At 44.8% G+C, this 24,256-nt stretch overlaps 1 protein-coding gene across 1 annotated transcript in view; it reads right to left on the bottom strand.

The window, feature by feature from the left end:
- The window catches only part of TTLL11 (tubulin tyrosine ligase like 11), a 202,771-nt gene that overhangs the window by 10,377 nt on the left and 168,138 nt on the right, over nt 1–24,256 (bottom strand). Inside the window, exon 9 of the mRNA XM_038745662.1 lies at nt 22,572–22,678. Coding sequence (XP_038601590.1) covers nt 22,572–22,678 — 107 coding nt within the window. The remainder of the gene's footprint in view (nt 1–22,571; nt 22,679–24,256) is intronic.

The following is a 24,256-nucleotide window of genomic DNA, read 5'->3' as shown; positions in this document are numbered from 1 at the left end:
GCCTTATTAACCCTAAGACTGTGGCTATGAGTCATGCCATCTGTTTTTTTCTTTTTTCCCTTTCTCAAACCTTCCAGAGTACAACACAGACAGCTCTCACAGGCAGGCTAGTTCTGCAAGATGGACAGTTGCGAGGTGTGCCTGACCAGGACCAATCATTCATTCACTTAATAAATAATATTTAGTGAGCCCCTACTGTGAACTGAGCCCTGCGCTCGCTGCGGCCTCCATTTAGCTTGACTGCAGGGTTTTTTTTCCATGCAAACAAGTAATTATGCTTTAAAGGGTTCTAACCTTTCACACCCCTTTTGCTTCTCTTGAAGATTTGGGGAGGGCATAATTAAAGCTAGAGAACTGGTCTTTACCTTCAAGGAGCTTATACTCTATGGAAGTGGCCTGACAAACACAAATTGCACACCTTCATTCATTCAATCGTATTTATTAAGCACTTACCATGTGCAGAGCACTAGTGCTTGGGAAAGCACAATACAATAAAAAAGAGTGACATTCCCTGCCCACAACTGAATAAGGGGAAATTCACAGGTGCAACGAATAACAGCAAGAGTTCGAAAGAGTAAATGGAGTGTTCAAATCAAAAAACACCTGTTAGGTGGTGGCTGTTGGCATGGTGTGACTAGTGGAATTTAGATGAGGTATGCCTCCTGAAGGAGCTGGGTTTTCAGGAAGGCTTTGCTGCTATGGCCTGATGGATTTGGAGAGGGAGAGAATTCTTAGCAGGAGGAAAAGCATGGACAGTGTGTAAGAGACAAGATTGAAGAGTGAGGTATGATAAGAAGGTTAGCTTGGAGGAGTCTACAGTGTGAGCTGGAGTGTAGGGGAAGAGAAGATATGTAAGGAGGATGTTGTGGGTAGGGAACGTGTCTGTTTATTGTTACATTGTACTCTCTGAAGTGCTTAGTACAGTGCTCTGTGCTCAGTAAGTGCTCATTAAATTTAATTGAATAAATGAATGAATGAGAGGACTACTGAAGCCAATAATCAAGAGCTTCTGTTTGATATGTAGCAAAATGGGAGGCCATTTGAGGTTTGTGAGGACTGGAGTGATGTGTTCTCAATGGCATTTTAGGAAGTTAGCCCTGGCAGCACACATGTTCTGGAAAGATGTTGACATGTTCAGAAAACTAAATTACAGATGGTGCAAAAAGCCCCAGATTCCTGGGTAGAGTGGACTGGACATACTCATCTAGTTTGATTCATGTGCCCAACTTGTTTCCTAAACAGGACTGTAACCACTTAACTGGGGAGCAATCCTGTTTTCAAAGACCCCAAGAGAAGGAGGTTTCGCCTTGTCTCTGGATGACAGCCACCATGTTGGATCAGACACTGTCTGTGGCTGGGGCATGTCATTAACCCCATTGGGTCAGTTGTTCAAATGTATTTTTACAATTGGATAGAAATGAGGGTGGGCAGTCTTGGTGCTGGTGGACATTATAGTCATGGGGGCCTACCCTCTCAGAGCAGTAACAGCTACAAGCCCCATAGGTTTCCAACTGGACAGGGTGGCAGGAGTGGGGTGCTTGACCACCTGGCCTTTGGGACTGGACTCCAAGCCTCACTTAACCCATCATCAATTGTATTTATTGAGCACTTACTATGTGCAGAGCACTGTACAAAGCACTTGGGAAAGTACAATATAACTGAGTTGGTAGCTATGTTCCCTACCCACAAGGAGCTTACAGTCAAAAGGACCTCTAAAAGGCCTGGAGCAGGGCTGAAAAGAGCTAAGAATTTCCAAATCCTACCTTCCCACAACCATCTCAGTAATTCATTTGGTCCAGCTGCCTTCAGCATTATCTACCTACATGCTCTCCTACTTAAACTCTTATTCCTTCACTTATCTTTCTATTCTCTTGTATCTCCTAACTGTAAAGAATATCTGTGTTGCTTGTTAGACTGAGCCCCTTCCTTCCTCTCCCTCTCATCCCCCTCTCCATCCCCCCATCTTACCTCCTTCCCTTCCCCACAGCACCTGTATACATGTATATATGTTTGTACATATTTATTACTCTATTTATTTATTTATTTATTTTACTTGTACATATCTATTCTATTTATTTTATTTTGTTAGTATGTTTGGTTTTGTCTCCCCCTTTTAGACTGTGAACCCACTGTTGGGTAGGGACTGTCTCTATATGTTGCCAATTTGTACTTCCCAAGCGCTTAGCACAGTGCTTTGCACACAGTAAGCACTCAATAAATACGATTGATGATGATGATGATGATTGTAAACTCTTAGAAGGCAGACTCCTTTGTGTCTTAAACTACTACTGTGGTCTTCCAAGCACTTAGTGCTCTAGACATGATTGGCACTCAAATTTAAATTTTTTTTTAAAGATGGAACCAAAAAGGTCTGGGGCTTTTGAATACATTAGATTTTTGAAGTCTGCTGCCACCCCCAAGCTCTGCCCCTTTCTCACCCTCACCTTTGAAGAGTTAGAAGCAGTGAGGCCTGGTGGAAAGAACGTGGGACTGGGAGCCAGAGGACCTGAGTTCTAATCCCTACTCCACCACTTGTCTGCTATGTGGCACTGAGCAAGTCACTTAACTTTTCTGTGATTGTTACCTCATCTGCAAAATGGGGATTAACACCATGAGTCCCATGAGGGACACTGACTATGTCCAATCTGATTATCTTGTATCTACCTCAGAGCTTAGTCTGGCATGTAGTAAGTGCTTAGCAAATACCATTTAAAAAATGAAAAATTGGCACTTCTTTTTATGGCTTAAGTTCATGGAGGGCTAGCTGCTTCTCACCTCAGGTGGTCATTCCTCTTGTGAGCAGAGGGGTCATTCCAAGACCCATCCAGAGCAATGGGTGATTGATCAATCAATGGTATTTATTAAGTGCTTACTGTGTGCACAGCACTGCTCTAAGCACTTGAGAGAGTACATATAACAGGGTTAGTAGACACACTCCCGGCCCACAGTGAGCTTACAGTTTAGAATGGGGCAGACATTAATATCAATAAATAATGTAAAATATATAATTTATAGATACGTACATTAGTGCTGTAGAGCATGTTTCTTGGGCATGATGGTGGTCTTCCCTAAAACCTGGCCAAGTCCTTCCAGCTCTCATTACATAATCTGAAGCCTAAACTGTCAAAAAAGCCAGCCTCACTTTAGCTCTGTCTGAGGACATAAATTCCAGGCAGCCATTATATTTAAACCATTACTGCAACAAGAAATTACTCTCACCTCTATATGCTTCTGTATGGAGGAATTAATAAGTGTCAGGACTTCAACGTGACCAGACCTTGTAGGGAAATCATTACCGCAGAAGGCTGCACTGCCAAAACTAACAAACAGAATCAGCGGAGCAACTAACTACTTCATCATTTCATTAAGGGAGGCACAATCCAGCTGGTTAGGCCAGGCTGGTAGGCAAGCAGGCAGGCCCCTTCCCAGCCCAAAGGGTGGTTCCAGTCCCATTACGTTCCACACTTTATTCTGCCAGAGTACGGGCCCAAACTGTGTGGGCAGGCAGGGTTTTTCAATGTCTCTATTTGTTGCCAAATTGTACTTTCCAAGCTCACAGTACAGTGGTTTGCACACAGTAAGTGCTCAATAAATACGATTGAATGAATGAATGATGTCACCACTGGCTCCAATGACCTCTGGTTCTGGATTTTTTTAGAAAGTGATGAATGGTTCAGGAAACCCATTCCTAAGCCCAGTGATGCCCCATTGGCAGCCAGGATGTGAAAGTGCCCTCTGCTTAAAAATAACCTATCTGCTCCCCCAAGAATGGGAGGCTAACTGGGGAAGGTGGGGAATTCCCTTTAAAGTTCTCTTTTGTTTCATGAAACTCTCAGGATGCAGTGAGAAGTTGATGAATACTGAAAAGCCAAGGTTCTCCCAGCTCTAACAGATTATAGGTTGCTACTTCTTCCACCCACCCAACCCCTACGTAGTTACCTAGGTTGACGCCTGCAGGGGATCAATCAATTCATCAATCAATGGTATTGAGAGCTTACTCTGTGCAGAGCACTGTACAAAGCGTTTAGCAGAGTACAATAGACAAAACCCCTACCCTCAAGGAGCTTAAAATCTAGTGAGGGAGACTGATGGTAAAATAAATTGCAGATAGGGGACATAGTAGAGAATAAGGATATGTCCATAAGTGCTGAGGAGTTGGTGGTAGAGGCGAGTTTCAACATGCTTAAGAGGTGCAGATCCAAATATATTAGTGACGTAGGAAGGAGAATAGAGTGGGGAGAAAAAAGTTTAGTCAAGGAAGGCTACTTGGAGAAGGTGTACTTTTAGCAGGACTTTGAAGGTCTGTGCGTATGAGTATGGAGGGAGTTACAGCCCAGCGGGAGGACATGGACAAAGGGTCAATGGCAAGAGAGAAGAGATGGAGATACAGTGAGTAGGTTGGCATTAAAGGAGCAAAACTTATTAACTTATAATAATAATAATAATGGCATTTATTAAGCACTTACTATGTGCAAAGCACTGTTCTAAGTGCTGGGGAGGTTACAAGGTGATCAGGTTGTCCCATGTGGGGCTCACAGTCTTAATCCCCATTTTACAGATGAGGTAACTGAGGCCCAGAGAAGTTAAGTGATTTGCCCAAAGTCATACAGCTGACAATAGGCAGAGCTAGGATTTGAACCCATAACCTCTGACTCCAAAACCTGGGCTCTTTCCACTGAACCACGCTGCTTCTCTGTATCTAACCCAATGCTTAGAATGGTGTTTGACCCATAGTAAGCGCTTAACAAATATCATAAGGAAGTGTGTGCACTGTGTTACAGTGGGAGATGAGACAGATTAGGTAGGAACGGTGAGAGCTGATGGAGTGCCTTGAAGGGGATACAGAAACATCTGAGGGTGGGGTAGGGCCCCCAATTGCTAGCAGGGAAATCTCTTTTCTTCAAGGAGAGACCCTGTATGTCAAGCTCTTGCAAGGAAAACCTGTCACTGAGAGCATAGATGGGAGGCAGATCTGTGTCAGAAATAAAGGAGAGCTGTAGGTTTCAACCTGATTTGCATTAAAAATGTCATTTTATTGCACAAATTAGAGGGAAGAGAAATTTTCTTTTATGCCGCAGTTTATTTTTGTCACTGTCAGTGAGAAATTGCAGCCCTGAGGGGCATTAGAATTACCCAAAACATTAACATGCAAATTGCTTTCTTTGGAAAAGGTAATTTTATTACTGCAAAAAAATACTCCTTTTGCTGTGTGCATGCCCAGCTGAGCTGCCATCCTTAGTGTCATTACAAATGGGTCATCCAGGACACACCCTCTGTCTCCTTGAAGAAGCCTAGTTAGGGATCCTGCTTTAGTAGGCATTGTGTGTGTGGGGGGGGGGGGGGGGAGGGGGGGGAGAGGGGAGGTGGACCTGCGCAGAGGGAGTGAAGGGAGGAAGGGTGCTCAGATGGCAGAAAACCATGATTAAAGATGGTTGCTGCTAGGCAAACCTCTCCAAACTCCCTGAGCAAGTTTTCTAGACCCACTGTCTCAAATTCCTCTCCTCTAATTCTCTCCTTGACCCCCTGCAATGTGGCTTCCATCCCCTTCACTCCACAGAAACCACCCTCTCAAAGGTCTTGCCTAATCCAATGGTCTATACTCCATCCTAATCTTCCTCAGCCTCCTTGTTGCCTTTGACAATGTCGACCTCCACTTTCTCTTGGAAAAGTTATCCATTTTGGCTTTGCTGAAACTGTTCTCTACGATCCTCCTCTTATCTCCCTGCTCATTCTCAGTCTCCTTCAGGGGCCCCTCTGCCTCCCAACCCCTAACTGTGGGGGTCCCTCAAGGTTCAGTTCTGAGTCCCCTTCTATTCTCCATCTACACTCACTCCCTTGGAGAACTCATTCACTCCCATGGCTTCAACTACCACCTCTATGCAGATAACATCCAAATCTACATCTCCTGATCTCTCTCCCTCTCTGCAGTTTTGCACTTCCTCCTGCCTTCAGGACATCTCTACTTGGATGTCCTCCCATCACCTCAAGCTTAAGATGTCCAAAACAGAACTCCTTATCTTCCCATCTAAATCCTGTCCTCCTCCTGACTTTCCCATCACAGCACCATCATCCTTCCTGTCTCACAAGTCTTAGTGCTATCCTTTCATTCAGTTGTATTTATTGAGTGCTTACTGTGTGTAGATCACTGTATAAGCACTTGGGAGAATACAATATACAAACAGACACATTCACTGACCACAATGATCCTTGACTCCTCTCATTCAATCCACATATTCAATCCATCACTAAATCCTGTCAGTTCCACCTCACAACATCACTAAAATCCACCCTTTCCTCTCCATCCAAACTGCAGCTGTATTAATACAGTCACTTATCCTCTCCCGCCTGGATTACTGTATCAGTCTCCTTGCTTACCTCCCAGCCTCCAGTTCATTCTTCACTCTTCTGCCAGATCATTTTTCTACAAAAACACTCAGAACATGTTTTCCCACTCTTTCAGAAACTCTAATGGTTGCCCATCCACCTCCGCATCAAACAAAAACTCCTACCATTGGCTTTAAAGCACTCAATCACCTTGCCACCTCCTATCTCACCTTACTACTATCTTACTATGACCCACCCTGTGCACTTCACTCCTCTAATGCTAACCTTCTCACTGTACCTTGATCTAATCTATCTCGCAGCCAACTCCTCACCCATGTCCTGTCTCTGGCCTGGAACACCCTCCCTCCCCAAATGCAACAATTACTCTCCCCCACTTCAAAGCCTTATTGAAGGCACATCTCCTCCAAGAGACCTTCCCTGACTAAGTCCCCCTTTCCTCTTCTCCCTTCAGCGTCACCCTGACTTGCTCCCTTTATTCATCCCCTTCCCAGCCTCACAGCAGTTATGAACGTGGCTGTAAATTATTTATTTATATTGGTGGCAGACTCTCCCTCTCGTCTGTGAGCTCGTTGTTGGCAGGGAACATGTCTGTTTATTGTTATATTGTACTCTCCCAAGCCCTTAGTACAGTGCTCTGCCTGCAGTAAGTGCTCAATAAATACAACTGAATGAATGAATAGGCATTTGCAATGAAAGGGCTCAACAATAGTGACCCAGAGCCAAGTAGCTCAGTAGTACTGGGCTCAGACCTCAACAAGGAGCACAGACAAGATACTGAGGACCAACCATCATTTCCTGGAAAGGTGCCCAGAACTGCAGTGACATCTACCCCTGCCATCATCAGTTGGGTGGAGAACCAGGGAGCAGGGAGTTAGGAGCCTTACTTACTTGTCTGCTCTGTGACCTTGGGCAAATCACTTCATTTTTCTATGACACAGTTACCTTATCTGGAAAAATGGGGATTAAGACTGAGCCCCATTTGGGAAAGGGACGTGTCCAATTCAATTGCCTTCTATCTACCCCAGTGCCTAGTACAGTGCCTGGAACATAGTAAGCACTTAACAAATACCACTATCATCATCATCATTATTATTATTCCTTCAATTTTATTTGAGTGCTTACTGTGTGCAGGGCACTGTACTAAGCACTCGGAAAATACAATTTGGCAACAGATAGAGACAGTCCCTACCCAACAACGGGCTCACAGTCTAGAAGGGAGAGACAGACAACAAAACAAGTAGACAAGTGTCAATACCATCAAAATAAATAAATAGAATTATAGATATTATAAATAGAATTATTCATTTTGTCTTACTGAGCAAGGGAAAGTATGCGCGCTTTCTACCCACTTTGTGCCCATGCTGTGACAGGAGGGAGGGAGCTTGGAACAATCAGTCCTTCAATCATATTTATTGAGCACTGACTGAGAACTGTACTAAGAGCTTGGGAGAGTACAATATAACAAAGTTGGCATGTTCTCTGCCCACAACGAGCTTATAGTCTAGAGGGGGAGACAGACATTAATATAAATGAATTATGGATATGCACCTAAATGGTGTGGAGCTGAGGGAGGGGTGAATAAACAGTGCAAATCTAAGTACAAGGGTGATGCAGAAGAGAGTGGGAGAAGAGGAAAGGAGGGCTTAGGGAAGGCCAGTCAGCCAGATCTCAGGTTGCAGCTGCAATGGGTGCCCCCCACCTCTGCTCCCCATAACACTGCTTTTTGTTTGGTTCAGTAACACCGGCTCCACCATTTGCCAGAAGTTGATTGATGCTCCCCGTGTTCTGTGGCCACAGTGAAATAAGCATTCACTTTAGGGGGGCTGACGGATGCCAGCAGTGGCATCACTAAGGGTGGAAACCATATTCAATCCTCAGAAATGACCTAGCAATCATGGAGATAAAACATCTTGGTGCTGGAGTTGGGGGCATACTTCAAGTGTTTTGGGTTTTTTTAATGGTATTTGTTAAATCCTTACTATGTACTAAGCACTGGGACAGATCACGAGCTAATCAGGTTGAACACAGTTCGGAGCTCACATGAGGCTCACAGTCTTAATCCCCATTTTACAGATGAGGTAACTGAGGCTCTGAGAAGTGAAGTGATTTGTGCAAGCTCCCACAGCAGGCAAGCGGCAAAGATGGAATTTGAACCCAAGTTCCGAGTCCCAGGCCTGTGCTCTTTCCTTTAGACCATGCTGTTTCTCTTCTCTAGGGTTAGTGAAGGACTGTGTCATAAATATGCTAAGGCACTCTAGGGTGTCTGCATTGGCAAGTGAGCGTGAAAATTTGCCTGAGATTCCAGATTCAGCATGGGGGTTGACCTTATGCAATAGTCAAGCCACCAGCGATATTTATTGAGCACTTAATATGTGTAAAACACTGTACTAAGCACTTGGGACTGTATAAGAGATTTGCCTGATACAATCCCTGCCCCCAAGAAGCTTACAATCTTGTAGGGGAGAAAGACAATGAAAGAAGTTATAGAAGGGTATGTACCTAAGTGCTCTGAGGATGGGAGTGTGGTGAATACCAAGTGCTGAGGTGATACGGATGCAGGTGCATAGGTGACACAGAAGGGAGGGAGAACAGGGAGGGGAGATGACGAGACGATAAAAATGATAATTGCGGCGTTTGTTAAACACTTATATGCCAAGCACTATACTAAGTACTGGGCTAGAGGCAAGATAATCAGCTTCCACATGAGGCTTGAATTGTACTTTCCAAGAGCTTAGTACAGTGCTCTGCATACAGAAAGCGCTCAATAAATATGATTAATGAATGAATGAGGCTCACAGTCTAAGTAGGAGGGAGGAGAGTATTGAATCCCCATTTTGCAGCTGAGGGAACTGCAGCACAGAGAAGTTAAGGGTGGCTTGCCCAGGGTTTCACAGCCGACATGGGGTAAACTGTGGCTCAGTGGAAAGAGCCCAGGCTTTGGAGTCAGAGGTCACGTGTTCAAGTCCCAGCTCTGCTAATTGTCAGCTGTGTGACTTTGGGCAAGTCACTTAACTTCTCTGTGCCTCAGTTCCCTCATCTGTAAAATGGGGATTAAGACTGTGAGCCCCACGTGGGACAACCTGATCATCTTGTATCCCCCCAGTGCTTAGAACAGTGCTTTGCACATAGTAAGTGCTTAACAAATACTATCATTGTCTTCTAGACTGTGAGCCTGCTGTTGGGTAGGGACTGTCTCTATATGTTTCCAACTTGTACTTCCCAAGTGCTTAGTACAGTGCTCTGCACACAGTAAGTGCTCAATAAATATGACTGAATGAATGATTAGAACCTAGGTCCTCTGATTCCCAGGCCCTCGCTCTTACCAGTGGGCCAAGCTGTTTCCCATGGAGAGAAATGTGTTAGATGAAATGGGTAGGTACTGTCCATCATAGTTCTTTCATATTGGCTACCTAATGGATTTATTAAAATAAAAATAATTAGTGGTATTTGTTAAGCCCTTACTATGTGCCAAGCACTGTGCTGAGCAATCAGTTGTACTTACTGTGCAGAGCACTCACACTCTGTCTCGCACCTAGAACTCATTCCCCCTTCAAAGTCAACGGACCATCATTCTCCCCATTCTCAAAGCCCTATTGAAAAATCATATCTCCTTAGGAAGCCTTCCCTGACTATCCATCCTGATTATCTTGCGTCTGCTCCAGTGCTCACTGAACCAACCTACTCACTGTACCTGGATCTCATCTATCTCGCTACTGACCACTCGCCCCCATCCTCCCTCTGGCCTGGAATGCCCTCCCTCCTCATATCTGACAGACAAGGACCCTCCCCTGCCTTAAAAAGCCTTACTGAAGGCACATCTCTTCCAAAAAGCCTCCCTTGACTGAGCCCTCCTTTTCTCTTCTCCCACTCCCTTCTGCATTGGCCTGACTTGCTCCCTTTATTCATCTGCCCTCCCAGCCCCACAGCACTTATGTACATATCTGTAATTTATTTATTTATATTAATGTCTGCCTCCCCCTCTGGACTGTAAACTCGCTGTGGGCAGGGAATGTGTTTATTATATTGTGGTCTCCCAAGTACTTAGTATAGTGCTCTGCACACAGTAAGAACTTAATAAATACAACTGACTGAGGAGAGGGGAGATGTGCACAAGACAATTAAAAAAATGACTGAGTGAAGAGTGAATAGAGTGAAGTATGGATTGGAGAGGTGAAAGACTAAAATCCAGGAAGTCTGCGAGGAGCCTGATGCAGGAGTGAAGGTGGGATATGACAAGTGCTTGGACCAACGTTGTAGCAGTTTTGATGGAGTGGAAGGGGTAGAGTCTAGAAATGTTGAGATGGCAGAACCAACAGGATTTAATGAAAGACTAAAGATGTGGGTTGAATGAGAGAGATGAGTCAAGGATAACAGGAAGGTGGTGGGCTTGTGAGATGAGGAGAGTTGTGATAATGTTTACAATGATGGAAAAAGTCAGGGGAGGACAGGGTTTGGTGGGGTGGGGGGAGATGAAAGGCTCTGATTTGGACATGTTAGATTTGAAGTGACATCAGTTGGCAGGGAATGGATCTGTTTACTGCTATACTGTACTCTCCCAAGAGCTTAGTACAGTGCTCTGCACACAGTAAGTGCTCAATAAATGTGATTGACTGACACCCAAGTAGAGATGTTTTGAAGGCAAGAGGAAATGTGAGGCTGCAGAGAGGGAGAAAAGTCAGGCTGGAGAGGTAGATTTGGGAATCATCCACATAAAGATGGTTGTTGAAGCCATGGAAGTGAATGAGTTCCTCAAGGGAGTGGGTGTAGAAGAAAGATAGAAGGGGACCCAAAATTGAGTTTTGAGGGGCTCTCACAGTTAGTGGGTGGAAGGCAGGGGAGCGGTCAGAGACTGAGATGGAGCAGTCAGCAATAGGAGAGTAATAGAATACAGTGTCAGTGAAACCAAAGTTAGATAATATTTTCAGAACAAAGGGGTGGTCCTTAGGGCCAACAGCAACTGAGAGGTCTAGGGGGATTAAGATGGAGTAGAACCCATTAGATTTGGCAAAGAGGAGGACACTGATGACACTGTAGAGGAAAGTTTCCATTTGATGGAGAGGGCAGAAGCCAGATTGCATGGGGTCGAGGTGAAGAGTTTGAGGAGAGGAAGAGGAGGAGGAGGGTATAAATCACTCTTTTTTAGTGTTTTTGTAGGATACACTAGACTGTAAGATCATTACCGGCAGGGACCATATCTATCAACTCTGTAATATTGTACTCTCCCAAGCACTTAGTACAGTGCTCTGCAAGCATAAGTGCTCAATAAATACGATTGTTTGAGGGGGGATACGTGGCCTTGTACAAAGATTCATTTAGGCTAGTCAAGGTCTAAACAGTTGTCTAAAATAAACCTCAATTTATTTTAACAGCTGTTTAAATTATCAGTACTTAGGGAAGACTATTTTGAAATAAAGGCTCAAACAGAGCCAAAAATTACAGTTTTAAGAGTGGTCCCGGCAAGTAAGGAGTCCTCTTACTTCTTCAGAGGCAATTAATTGAACAAAGGTTAAGAATGACTTGATTCTCTAGCTTTTCCCCTTAGACATACAAAAGATTTTGGTGATTTTGTCAGAAGATAAATGGAGGGCTCTGACAATGAACCAAGGTTTGCTAATGTTATTTTAATCCTTTATCAGAAGCAAGAGCTAGTGAGCACAGCAGGACTGTCCGCTTTAAGAACATCAGGTCCAGACTTAACCTGAAATTCCTTGGAACGATGTCCTTGGAAAGATGGATTGCATTTACTTGGACTGTAGTTAAATGTTAGGAAAGTCTCCTACCTATCATTTATTTTAGTGTCTCTCTTCCCCTAGATAGTTAGCTCCTTGAGGGCAGGGATTGTTTCTACTTTATTGTACTCTCCCAAGCGCATAATAATAATAATAATAATAGTAATAATAATAATGGTATTTGTTAAGTGCTTACTATGTGCAAAGCACTGTTCTAAGCATTAGGGAGGTTACAAGGTGATCAGGTTGTCCCATAGGGGGCTCACAGTCTTAATCCCCATTTTACAGATGAAGTAACTGAGGCCCAGAGAACTTAAGTGACTTGCCCAAAGTCACACAGCTGACAGTTGGCAGAGCTGGGATTTGAACCCATGACCTCTGACTTCAAAGCCCGTGCTCTTCCACTGAGCCACGCTGCTTCTCCACTGAGCCATGCTGCTACAGTGCTTAATACACAGTAAGCACTCAAATATCATTGACCGAACATTCAGACATCAAAGACAACATTAAAATCCTCCATTTCTTCTGTGACAGGGCTTGAATAGCACAATAACTTGTAAGAGTGAGCTTTATATATCTACCATCCTCTCTGTTTCACAAGCCCCTAATCTTGTCATTATCTTCAACTCATCTCTCAATCAACCCACATATTCAATGTGTTCATTCTGTCCACAATATTGCTAAAATCCACCCTTTCCTCTCCATCGAAACTACTACCACTTTAATCCAAGCATTTATCCTATTCCACCTTAACTACTGCATCAACCTCCTTGCTGACCTCCCTGCCTTCTGTCCTCCCTACTCCAGTCCATACTTCACTCTGCACCTGGATCATTTTTCTACAAAAACCCTCAGTCCATGTTTCCCCACTCCTCAAGAACCTCCTGTGGTTGCCCACCCACCTCTGCATCAAACTTCTTACTATTGACTTTAAAGCACTCAATCACTTTGCACCCTCTTACCTTACCCTCACTGATCTCCTGCTACAACTCAGCACATTCACTAGACTTCTCTAACCCCAACCTATTCACTGTACCTTCATCTTGTCTATCTCCCCACCAATTCCTCACCCATGTCTTACAACTCCCACCCCCTTCATATTTGACACATTTATTCAAATCACATCACCTTTAAGAGACCTTCCCCAACTAAACCCTCATTTCCCCTACTCCTTCTCTCTTGTGCCACCACTCTTGCACTTGGATTTGTGCAATTTAATCATCCCACCCTCAGCCCCACAGCACTTATGTACACAGCAATAATTTCTTTATATTAATATCCATCTCCCCCTCTAGACTGCAAGCCCTTTATGGGCAGAGAACATTACACTGTTCTTTCTTAGTATAGCACTCTGCACACAGTAAGCTCTCAATTACTTGTTAATTGTGGTATTTGTTAAGTGATTATTATGTGCCAGGCATGGTACTAAGTGCTGGGGTTAATACAAGCTAATCAACTTGGACACAGTCCATGTTCCCCATGAGGCTCTATGGTCTTAATCCCCACTTTACAGATGAGGTAAAAGGCGTAGAAAAGTTAAATGACTTTCCCAAGGTCACACAGCAGACAAATGGCAGAGCCTGGACTGGAACCCTGGACTTTGACTCCCAGGTCTACGGTCTAGGCACTAAGCCACGTTACTTTTCTACGTTCTTGAAATTTCTTGTGCAAAAAAAAAAAGAAAAAGGAGGAAACATCTGTAATTCTGTTCTGCTGAAATCATTGCAGGCACCATACTGTAGTTTCTAACACACAAGTCTATAAGATCTTTTGATGGCTTAGCAAAACTTGGCAGGTGTTTGTCCCGAGTCTGGAAAGACCCCCCGATGGTAAGACCCCCATCTAAGTTTAGAGTCGGAAATGACTTACAAAAACGTGTGTCGACATGAATCATAAGCGTGTTTGACAAAGAGACTAACCGGCTCTCAAACTCCAACCTCTCATTACCATTTCTCACCATGGGGAAAAAGTAATTACATAAAAGGCAGCCTACCCTTTAGAGGGAGCAGAAGGTAAGAGCCTATGCAGAGAGGGAGAAAGAAGGAAAGGGGAAGAAGGAGGGAGCTGGGGTTTGTCAGGTTTCTTGTATTAAAAATAATGTATAAGGAGACTATGCTACGAGCCAAGGGCAATCATAAATAACAGCGCACCTGATTGCAAGATCATCTCAAGGCTTGAAAATGTCACTTATGCCAGACATACTACAATACATTACATGAAGTCGGTCTATTTATGTGCTGGTTCTACATATTTTAAAGGCAGCGGCTGTGGCTCTAATATATGTACGTGTATGGCTTCACTAGGCATTCAGAACAAAAATAACTTTCACTGTTTTAATGTCAGTAACCAAAACACATGTCCATATGGTTCCTTTTCAGAGGAATAAAACACATAAAAGTGAAGTGATCAGGCTACAGGGTGGCAATAAATCAGGGAAAAAGCTGTAAACAGAATCTGGCATCCCCCTGAGTCTGCACTACTTAAATGCAGCATCTGGAAGCCGATCCCCCAAACAGAGCGGCATGAAGCGGAGAAAGGCCCCGGCCGAGCACCCATCAGCTTATGGAGGTCCAGCTTCTCCACGGGGCCACTGCCCTTGGATCTGCCATTTTCCCTTTGGCTCTGGGACCTGACTGATGGACTTTCCCTCAAGCACATGGGGACAGCAGAGAGTTCATAATAATAATTATAATAATAATTGTGGTATTTGGTAAAGTGCTTATGATGATGATGGCATTTGTTAAGCATTTACTATGTGTCAAGCACTGTTCTAAGTGCTGGGGGGGATACAAGGTATTCAGGTTGTCCCACGTGGGGCTCACAGTCTTAATCCCCATTTTACAGATGAGGTAACTGAGGCACAGAGAAGTGACTTGCCCAAAGTCACACAGCTGACAAGTGGCGAGGCTGGGATTAGAACCCATGACCCCTGGCTCCTAAGCCTGTGCTCTTTCCACTGAGCCATGCTGCTTCTCTGGAGTAGATACAAGGTCATCAGGTTCGGCGAAGTCCCTGTCCCACATGGAGCTCACAGTCTTAATCCCCATTTTACAGATGAGGTAACTGAGGCCCAGAGAAGTTAAGTGACCTGCCCAAGGTCACACAGCAGACAAGTGTCAGAGCTGGGATTAGAACTCAGGTCCTTCTGATTCCCAGACTCACACTCTATCCACTACACCACCCTGCTTCTTATGCTCCTACTATATGCCAGGCACTACTCTAAGCACTGGGGTAGATCCAAGATAATCAGGTTGGACATCGTCCCTGTCTCAGATGGGGCTCACAGTCTAAGTAGGAGAATAAACAGGAGAGCTGAGGCACAGGGAAGTTAAGGGATTTGCCCAAGGTAGATAAGAGACAGAGCTGGGATTAGAACCCAGGTCCTTCTGAGTCCCAGGCCCCTGTTCTATCCACTAGGCAATATTGCTTTACTAAAAGTTCATGCCAGCTTTCGTCTGTGGCCTGGATGCCACCTCCCTTATGATGGACCCATTAACTTGCTCTTAAGCTTGGATCAAATGAATGGGCTGCAGGTCAGCGTGTGGCCAGAGTTGGATGGGGGGAAGGAGAGTGGAAGGCCTCACCCAGCCCATTCGAGCTCTGAGAGGCTCTGAGTCTCATCTATGGCAGCCATCAGGAACGTGACAAACCAGGAGCCCAGCAAGGACCTCAAAGGAGGGCTAAAGCATGAATGGTCTGTGCATCTTCCCATTCCGGTTGGCTTCAACTTAATCTATCAATCAGTGATATTTATTGAGCGCTTACTGTGGTCAGAGTGATGTACACAGCAGTTAGGAGAGTACAACAGAATCAGTTGACACGTTCCCTGCCCACAGTGAGCTTCGGGTCTAGATGGCGACACAGACATTAAAATAAATTCACAGATACTTACATAAGTGCTGAGGATGGGGCGAATATCAAATGCTTAAAGGACAGAGGTCTAAATGCCCACGTGACACCGAAGCAAGAGGGAATTGAAGAAATGAGGGCTTAGTCAGGGAAAGCCTCTTGGGGATGTGATTTTAGTAGGGCTTTGAGGGTGGGGAGAATGGTGGACTGTCAAATGAAGGGGAAGGGATTTCCAGGCCAGAGAGATCGATGTGGCCTAGGGATTAGGGGTGAGATGGATGAGATCGAGATACAGTGAGTGGCGTTACAAGAGTTAAGCTGGCAGGTTGAGTTACAGAAGAAGGTCAGTGAGGTAAGGTAGGATGGGGAGAGCTCATTAAGTCCTTTAAAGCCAATGGTAAGGAGTTTCTGTTTGATGCAGAGATGGGTGGGCAACCACTGGAGGTTCTTGAGGAGTAGGGAAACATGGATTGAATGCTTCTAAAGAAAAATGATCTGGGCAAAAGAGAAGGGAGAGACAGGAGGCAGGGAGATCAGTGAGGGGGCTGATGTATTAGTCAACTCCCAAGGAACCCCAAACTGAAGCAGACACTTAGATACATGTCAGCTGCTGCTGCCTGAGCCAGGATCAATCGTGGACTTGTGACCACACAACCACACCTATGCAGACAGCAATGTCTTGTGTCTATGTAAAAAGGCTGCCCCACCCTCAAATCTCTGCAGCAAATAACTGGGTACTTTTGTTTTGTTTTTAAATTGGGGTTTGGAAGGGAGATTCTGAATTTTTCCATGCCTGCTGAGATACAGTCTGTGCAGATTTCATCCTGGTATGTCACAGTGCAGCTATGTCTGTTTCATAGATGAGAAGAGCTAATGAAAGAGGTAGGTAGAAAAAATGCTTCAAATTTCACTAAGCAGCCCAGGCTGACTCCACACTGGGTCAGATTGGTGTTTGCATCTTCTGGCATGCTTGGCTGTTCCCAAACAAATGATCTTTGGCATCTGAGATCATTTTTCCTTCCTTGAGGCTGGGAGAGAATGGGGCTGTCTGTGCTGAGTATAACACAGCCTAATCTTTCCCCAAGAGGTGAAAAAAATCACTGCTTATGGCTGTGGCTATTGTCTCATTTGGTTTGCCACTGTGGTTCCACAGTCCAGAGAAGGCAGGCTCTACTCTGCATAGACAAGTGACTCCAGGAAAGCCTTAAGAGTTGGAGATGCTCAACAAGTGACCCAAACATGTGCTAGATGCACCTACACTTTGTTAGATTTGTTTTCGGTATTTGCCTGAATGCAGTTAGGGAGCTTTAAACCCCTAGTTCAGTTAACAGTGGACTAATTTTGATTTTAATTTATCCTGGAAAATTGACATCTGAAAAGTAAAATGTCACCCTTTACATTTGTTAATAAAGTGACAACTTTGCTGGCAAAAAAAGAATGTGAAGGTTGCATGGGACTTAATTTCACACGTGTGGGGCTTTGATTTGTCTTTTAAACCTACTTTCTCCTTTGCATAAGGCAGACGCAGTTTCAATTAGGTAACTGTCTCCTCCTGCAGGTTTATCTTCATTTATAAAGGCCCTGAATGTAAGAGGCCTATTTAGCTCAGGAAGCACACACAGGTCCCATTATGGTTGACGTAAGTTCTGTGCCTACATCCAGAAAGCAGTGAATCTCATTAGCACTCATAACCATTTGTGGTGTATCCCGGAGGTGAACCCTTCCTGTGGCCATTCAGTATATTATAGTGGATATCAAGGAGACAGAAATAAGTTCTTTACACTGCGGGTTGGTGGGAGGTTGGTGTGTGGAGAGAATATCCACTCCAAAAAGGGATTTTCACAAAGAACAAAGCCCATTCACCACATTGACAGCCTTGTCTGTTCTGCTCCCATTTATCTTTAATATGAATTAAATGCTGGTGAATCAATCAATCAATCCATGGTAATAATTGAGGGCTTCCTGCGTGCAGAGCACTGACTAAGCAGTTGGGAGAGTATAATGTAACAGAGTTGGTAGACAGTCTCTGCCCACAGTGAGTTTGCACTGTAGACTGGAGCAAGCCAAGAATCCTCATAAGCATGATCTGATGCAAACAGGAAGGGTACAAAGCATTTCCTGCATTTAAAACCCTTTATATCCTTCATGACCTTCAAGGGATCTCATTGTTAAATGCCAAAGCTGGAAATAATATCAAAAGATCATTTGTCCCAGTCCCTTTCTCAGGGCAGATAAATGGCAAACCATCCAGGGCAGAGAAGTTCCTCTCCTGTAATTTCCAGTAATCATAAAGCCACCCAACTCCAAGGCTGGAAAGGTCTTCCAGCAGTCATCTGGGTTATCTCCCCACTTTCTCTAACCCAGAGACCTTCAATTCTTTAAGAGAACAGGTGGAATTTTGTCCCCAAACCAGACCAATGGAGACACCTTTCGATGGGCTGCAAGAACAGCCAGTAAATACAGGCCTAAAATGACACTTCCAGGGACCTAGTCAACAGTAATCAACCCTGTCGCATGAGCAACTGAGAGGGCAAAAAGATTCCTCTCTTCCTTCCTCAGGAAAGCAAACACTAGCATTGTCAAACCTAAAAGAACAAGCCAAGCACCAGCTGGTTTTCTGTACCCATGGTACTGGTTCTAGTATTCATGAAGGAACCACGCTCATTTCACCAATCCTGAGAGAGATTTCCTTAAAGAATCTCAAACTAAGCTAATTCCATAACCTTGTTTGGTGATATGCTCTAGATGGTAAGCTCCTTGAAAGAAGGGATTATGTCTTCCAACAATATGGTACTGTCCCAACTTTAGTACGGTGCTCTGCACACAGTAAGCACTCAAATATCATCGATTGGTCCAGTGACTCACTCCCATGACAATGAAAAGTTTTCCCCACTCCCTAATCAATCAATGGCATTTACTGAGCATTTACTGTGTCTCACCTTGATCCCTTCTGCTTCTGTCAGCCCATTTCCTCTCCTTCTGTCCTCAGAGGAAGTGGACCCCAACTCCCTTCTAACTACCTACTGCCAGAGACACTTTTGTCCTGAATCTGCTGGAACACAAACATGTTTTCACTTGTCGTGGGTTAAAGGCCCACTGTCAAGAAGTCAGCAGTAAACAGGGACTCTGGTGGGCTACCCCAGCCCAATCACTCCAAGGGAACAATGAGAGCTTAGGCTAAATGGCCTATTCAGTCAGTCAATCGCATTTCTCGAGCACTTACTCTATGCAGAGCACTGTTCTCAGCATTTAGGAGCGTACAATACAACAGAGTTGGTAGACACATTCCCTGCCCACAGCAAGCTTAAGTCTAGAGGGGGAGACACTTTGAGAAGCAGCGTGGCTTAGTGGAAAGAGCTCGGGCTTTGGAGTCAGACGTCACGGGTTCAAATCCCAGCTCCGCCAATTGTCAGCTGTGTGACTTTGAGCAAGTCACTTAACTTCTCTGTGCCTCAGTTACCTCATCTGTAAAATGGGGATTAAGACTGTGAGCCCCCCTGTGGGACAATCTGATCACCTTGTAACCTCCCTAGTGCTTAGAACTGTGCTTTTCACGTACTAAGTGCTTAATAAATACCATCATTATTATTATTAATGTAAATAAATACATTATGGATATATACATAAGTGCTGAGGAAGGGGTGAATAAATGGTGAAAATCCAATTGTGAGGTTGGAGGTGCAAGAGGAAATGAGGTCTTAATCAGGAGGAAATGTGCCTATTCTGTTGATTCTCCTCAGAGAAGGAGGAGGCTGAAAAATTTCCCGTGATGGGGACGCTATCCAGCAACTAATTTCCACTGGGTCATCAACTGGCCATCCAAACCCACGGTGATCACTTCATTGGCTCCTGGGTGGTATAGCCTCCCCCTGGGCTGTTTCCAGCCTTCTCAGCTAAACGAGGCCCTTCGTGTTCCGTGTCCGGCAACGAGAGTGGTGGGAGAGCTGCCCAGGAAGCATACCTCATGATTCCGCTCATTACAATGGGCTAAAAATAAAGATTTCTTCTCAGTTACTGGGCTTGGTCAGCGAAACCAAAGGCAACACAGACCGAAAGAAGATTACCGCAGGCACCGTTTCAAAAACAGACTATGCAGATTCTGCTTATTCACGGCCATTTAAGATTCAAACAAAACATGAAAAGCTAATCCAGAATTAACAATGGGCCAGATGGTAATGTTTGTTTGAGGAAATAAACATGAAAAATGGCTTCCTACTGTTACTACCGATCAATTTCAGTATTTAATAATTCTCTGCCTCTCCCCGCAAAGTGCAGCCCAAGCCTGTTTTCCTGGGTACTCAACTTTGGAGTTGAATGCTTTATTTCTGCCTTGCTGACACATCAGCAAAAATTTTTAAGAACCAGTTTGCAACACGAGAACTCTTAGGCCTTAAAATGATAATTAATCTGAATACTTACCCTGACAAGAGCTGAATTTAAACCTCTCTCTCTCTCTATTGCCAACAAAGAAGCTGTAACTTAGCTGCCAACTGCAGCACTCTGATAGAAGCACTCACCTTGTTGATCCAGCGAATTGCACCATTCAATGAATTTTGCTCTTGACAAAAGGGTGCATCTGGTAATCATTTTCCTTCAGAGCCAATTAGCCGAGTTAACAGCTGAACTCAACCATGATTCTTGGCTAGAGCAGCCCCTGCCTTCTTTCCTCGTGGAAACCGAGGGAATAGTAGGGGTAAGGCCTAGTCTACACAGGGAGGAGAGGGGAGAAGTCACATCAACAGCCCCAGTGCCTCTGTGTCAGCGAGTCAATAATTGGGGCAATAATTGCAGTATTTGTTAAGCACTTACTATGTACTAACACTGGGGTAAATACAAGACAGCAGTCCCACATAGGACTGATAGTCTTTCAAGTAGGAGGGAGAAGAGACATTGAATCCCCATTTTGCAGATGAGGGAACTAAGGCACAGAGAAGTGAAGTGACTTGCACAAGGGCACACAACAGTTAAGTGGCAGAATTGGGCTTAGAACGCAGGTCCTCTGCCTCCCAGGACCTTGCTGTTTCCACTAGGCTACACAGCTTCTAAGCAGTGAGGTCAGCACTACATTCCAGCCCGTAATGACGAGAGAGATTTGCACCTTGGGAGTCCAGAGTTATGGGATTTCTTTCCATTGCCAGTAGCACACACAGTTCCCTTTCCTCTTCAGCCCTGTCCCAGCCAATTCTGCCCCCCGTGCCCAAATGTCCCCACTGAGAGTGTTTGGAAACCTTTTCTGTTCTAATCCACCCACAATAAAATCTCCCTGTAGCCACAACTGTTGAAACCCTTGTTCCTACTTTGAAACATTTCTGCTACCACTGATATTTCCTCTTGGGGATAAACACTTTCCCTGTTAAGACCATCCCTAGAGAAGTCGCATGGTCTAGTGGATAGGGTCTTGTGCTTGGGAGACAGAAGGACCTGGGTTCTAATGCCACCTCTGCCACATCTGCCATGTGCCCTTGGACAAGTGGATTCACTTCTCTGTGCCTCTGTTACCTCATCTGTAAAATGGGGATTGGCTATGAGCCCCATGTGGGACATGGACTGTGTCCATCATGATTAGCTTGTTTCTACCCCAGTGTTTAGTACAGTGCCTGGCATATAGTAAGCACTTGATGAGAAGCAGCATGGTTCAGTGGAAAGAACACAGGCTTTGGAGTCGGGTCATGGTTTCAAATCCCAGCACTGGCAATTTTCAGCTGTGTGACTTTGGGCAAGTCACTTCTCTGTGCCTCCGTTACCTCATCTGTAAAATGGGGATTAAGACTGCGAGCCCCCCGTGGGACAACCTGATCACCTTGTAACCTCCCCAGTGCCTAGAACAGTGCTTTGCATATAGTAAGCGCTTAATAAATGCCATCATTATTATCATTACCTAAATACTATAAAAAAATCCACCATCCTCTTACAGTGTTTCAAATTTGAAAATGGAACTATGTCAAAAATAGCTGGGATTTTTATTTCACCCCAAACCACCAAGTGGGTGGCCCAGATTGGCCATGAAACAGACCCCATAGATTCAGACCCCTTCCGATCCACTGACATTCCATTAAGGGGGACAAAGCCCTATAGGGAGTTTCTATCACATAATGAGCAACTGTTTGAGATAGTACAAGGTTACAAAACTTCACACTTTGCCTGAGGGATGCAGGATGAGCTCTTCTTCATCAGAACACTCTGAACCTGGGGAGTACAAGAGCAGAAAGAAACCTAGCCCTGGAAAAGCTATCAGAAAGGCTACTTAGAAAAGTACCTTCTCAATGTACCCGCTTTCTGTGGGTCTCCAATCAATCCCACTCACTTCACAGGCCTGGAAGGATTTTGCTGCCTTCCCCTCCAGAACAGGGAGGACCTGAGCTGGACACCAGCTCTGCAGCTCTGTGTAATATCATCAGAATTGATGGTCATAATCTAATTGCAAATCTGGATTTCTACTGGTGATGTCAGAAGCAGGAAAAAAAAACAGGTGGTTCTTCGGAAATCAAATTTCTAGGACGCTAGCAAGCCCAAATGGCTTGTCCTTATAAGTTCTGGCTGTCTGAGCTGGATGCACACTTATGGAGAAAATGGGTAGGTTCTTCACCCAGCACTGCTTTGGCTGAGCAAAAAGCATGAGGAGGCAGGAATGTGAAGCAGATGGATTACCTGAGTCTCGGTGGTCGAGTCCCATGCTGTTCCACCGCCTTGTTATTTCAATATACAGAATATCTACGGAAGCCATTGATAGGCTGCTGCTGCTCAGCCTGCAGTTCCTGTGTAGAGATGGCAGAGGAGAGAGACAGTGTGAGAGCAGAGATTGGAGCAGGACTGGGACATCCCAAGACATAGCAGGGTAAACAAGCACCAGAAAGGATTGCCCCCACCCCACTGGTCCCCTTGCCCACCTCCCTGGGCATGGAGAAGAAGTTCGAAGGATTCAGCACTGTGGTCAGAGACTGGAAGAGCAATAACAATTACTGTTAGTGTGGGATTTGTTAAGTGCTTTCTATGTATCAAGCATTGTACTAAGCGCTGGGGTAGAGACAAGATATTCAGATCAGACCCAATCCCTGCCTCTCTTCAGGCTCAGTCTAATTTAGGAGCAAGAACTAGTGGTTAATCCCCGTTTTACAGATGAGGAAACTGAGGCATAAAGCAGTTAAGTGACTTATCCAACATCTCGAGGCAGAGCCGAGATTAGAACCCAGGTCCTCCAACTCCCAGGCCTCTACTGTTTCCACGAAACCAAGCTTTCCCAAGTCACACTTTCAGCCTGCCCACCCAGAATGCTGGAGACAGAGAACATCTTTTCTCTGCTCCTTCAGCATTCTCTGATCTTAACCAGTGCATAATTTATTATTATTATTACTATTAATAGTAATCATAGTACAGTATTTCTTGAGTGTTTACTATGTGCCAGGCACTGTACTAAACACTGGGGAAGATCCAAGGTAATTGAGTTGGATATAGCCCCAGTCCCTCATAGGGCTCAAGGTCTTAACCCGCATTTTACAGATGAGGTAACTGAGGCACAGAGAAGTGAAGTGATTTTCCCAAGTTCACACAGCAGAAAAGTGACAGAACCAGGATTAGAACCCAGGTCCTTCTGATTCCCAGGCCCATGCTTTATCTATTGGGCCATGCTGCTTTGTAAGTAGAGAAGCAGCGTGGCTCAGTGGAAAGAGCCCGGGCTTTGGAGTCAGAGGCCATGAGTTCAAACCCCAGCTCTGCCAATTGTCAGCTGTGTGACTTTGGGCAAGTCACTTAACTTCTCTGTGCCTCAATTACCTCATCTGTAAAATGGGGATTAAGACTGTGAGCCCCCCGAGGGACAACCTGATCACCTTGTAACCTTCCCAGCGCTTAGAACAGTGCTTTGCACATAGTAAGCACTTAACAAATGCCATTATTATTATTGTTACGGAGGTGCTAGGGCTCAGGTGAGCAGCAGCGGCGCAAGGCTCCAGAGGTGGCGGGATTGTGAACTGCCAAGTACAGGGGCACTGGAGCTCAGCCCTGGCAAGCCCCAACACACGCTAAGCACCACCCCTAACTGAACCACGCTGAACCTTTGCAAGTGAAGAGCACATTTATTGCTGTGCAATAGTCCATGGACCTGTTAGTCTCTGCAGCCTTCTGCACAGGACTCTGGTGCATTTAGGATCGAGGGGGTTTGTGCGATTTGGGTAGAAAGATGTCCAGCAGTAGGCCACATGCATACCATCAGTTAGTTCTGCATCCTAGCAAAATCTTTATCTTGGGCCGCCTTATCCATTCTTCTATGAAAACAAGTCAGACGATCATTAAGTGGTATTTATTGAATGCTTACCATGTGCAGAGTCCTGTTCAAA

The sequence above is a fragment of the Tachyglossus aculeatus genome, chromosome 4 (assembly GCF_015852505.1).
Source record: "Tachyglossus aculeatus isolate mTacAcu1 chromosome 4, mTacAcu1.pri, whole genome shotgun sequence".
NCBI classification, from domain to species: domain Eukaryota; kingdom Metazoa; phylum Chordata; class Mammalia; order Monotremata; family Tachyglossidae; genus Tachyglossus; species Tachyglossus aculeatus.
This window is presented reverse-complemented; position numbering and strand designations above follow the sequence as displayed.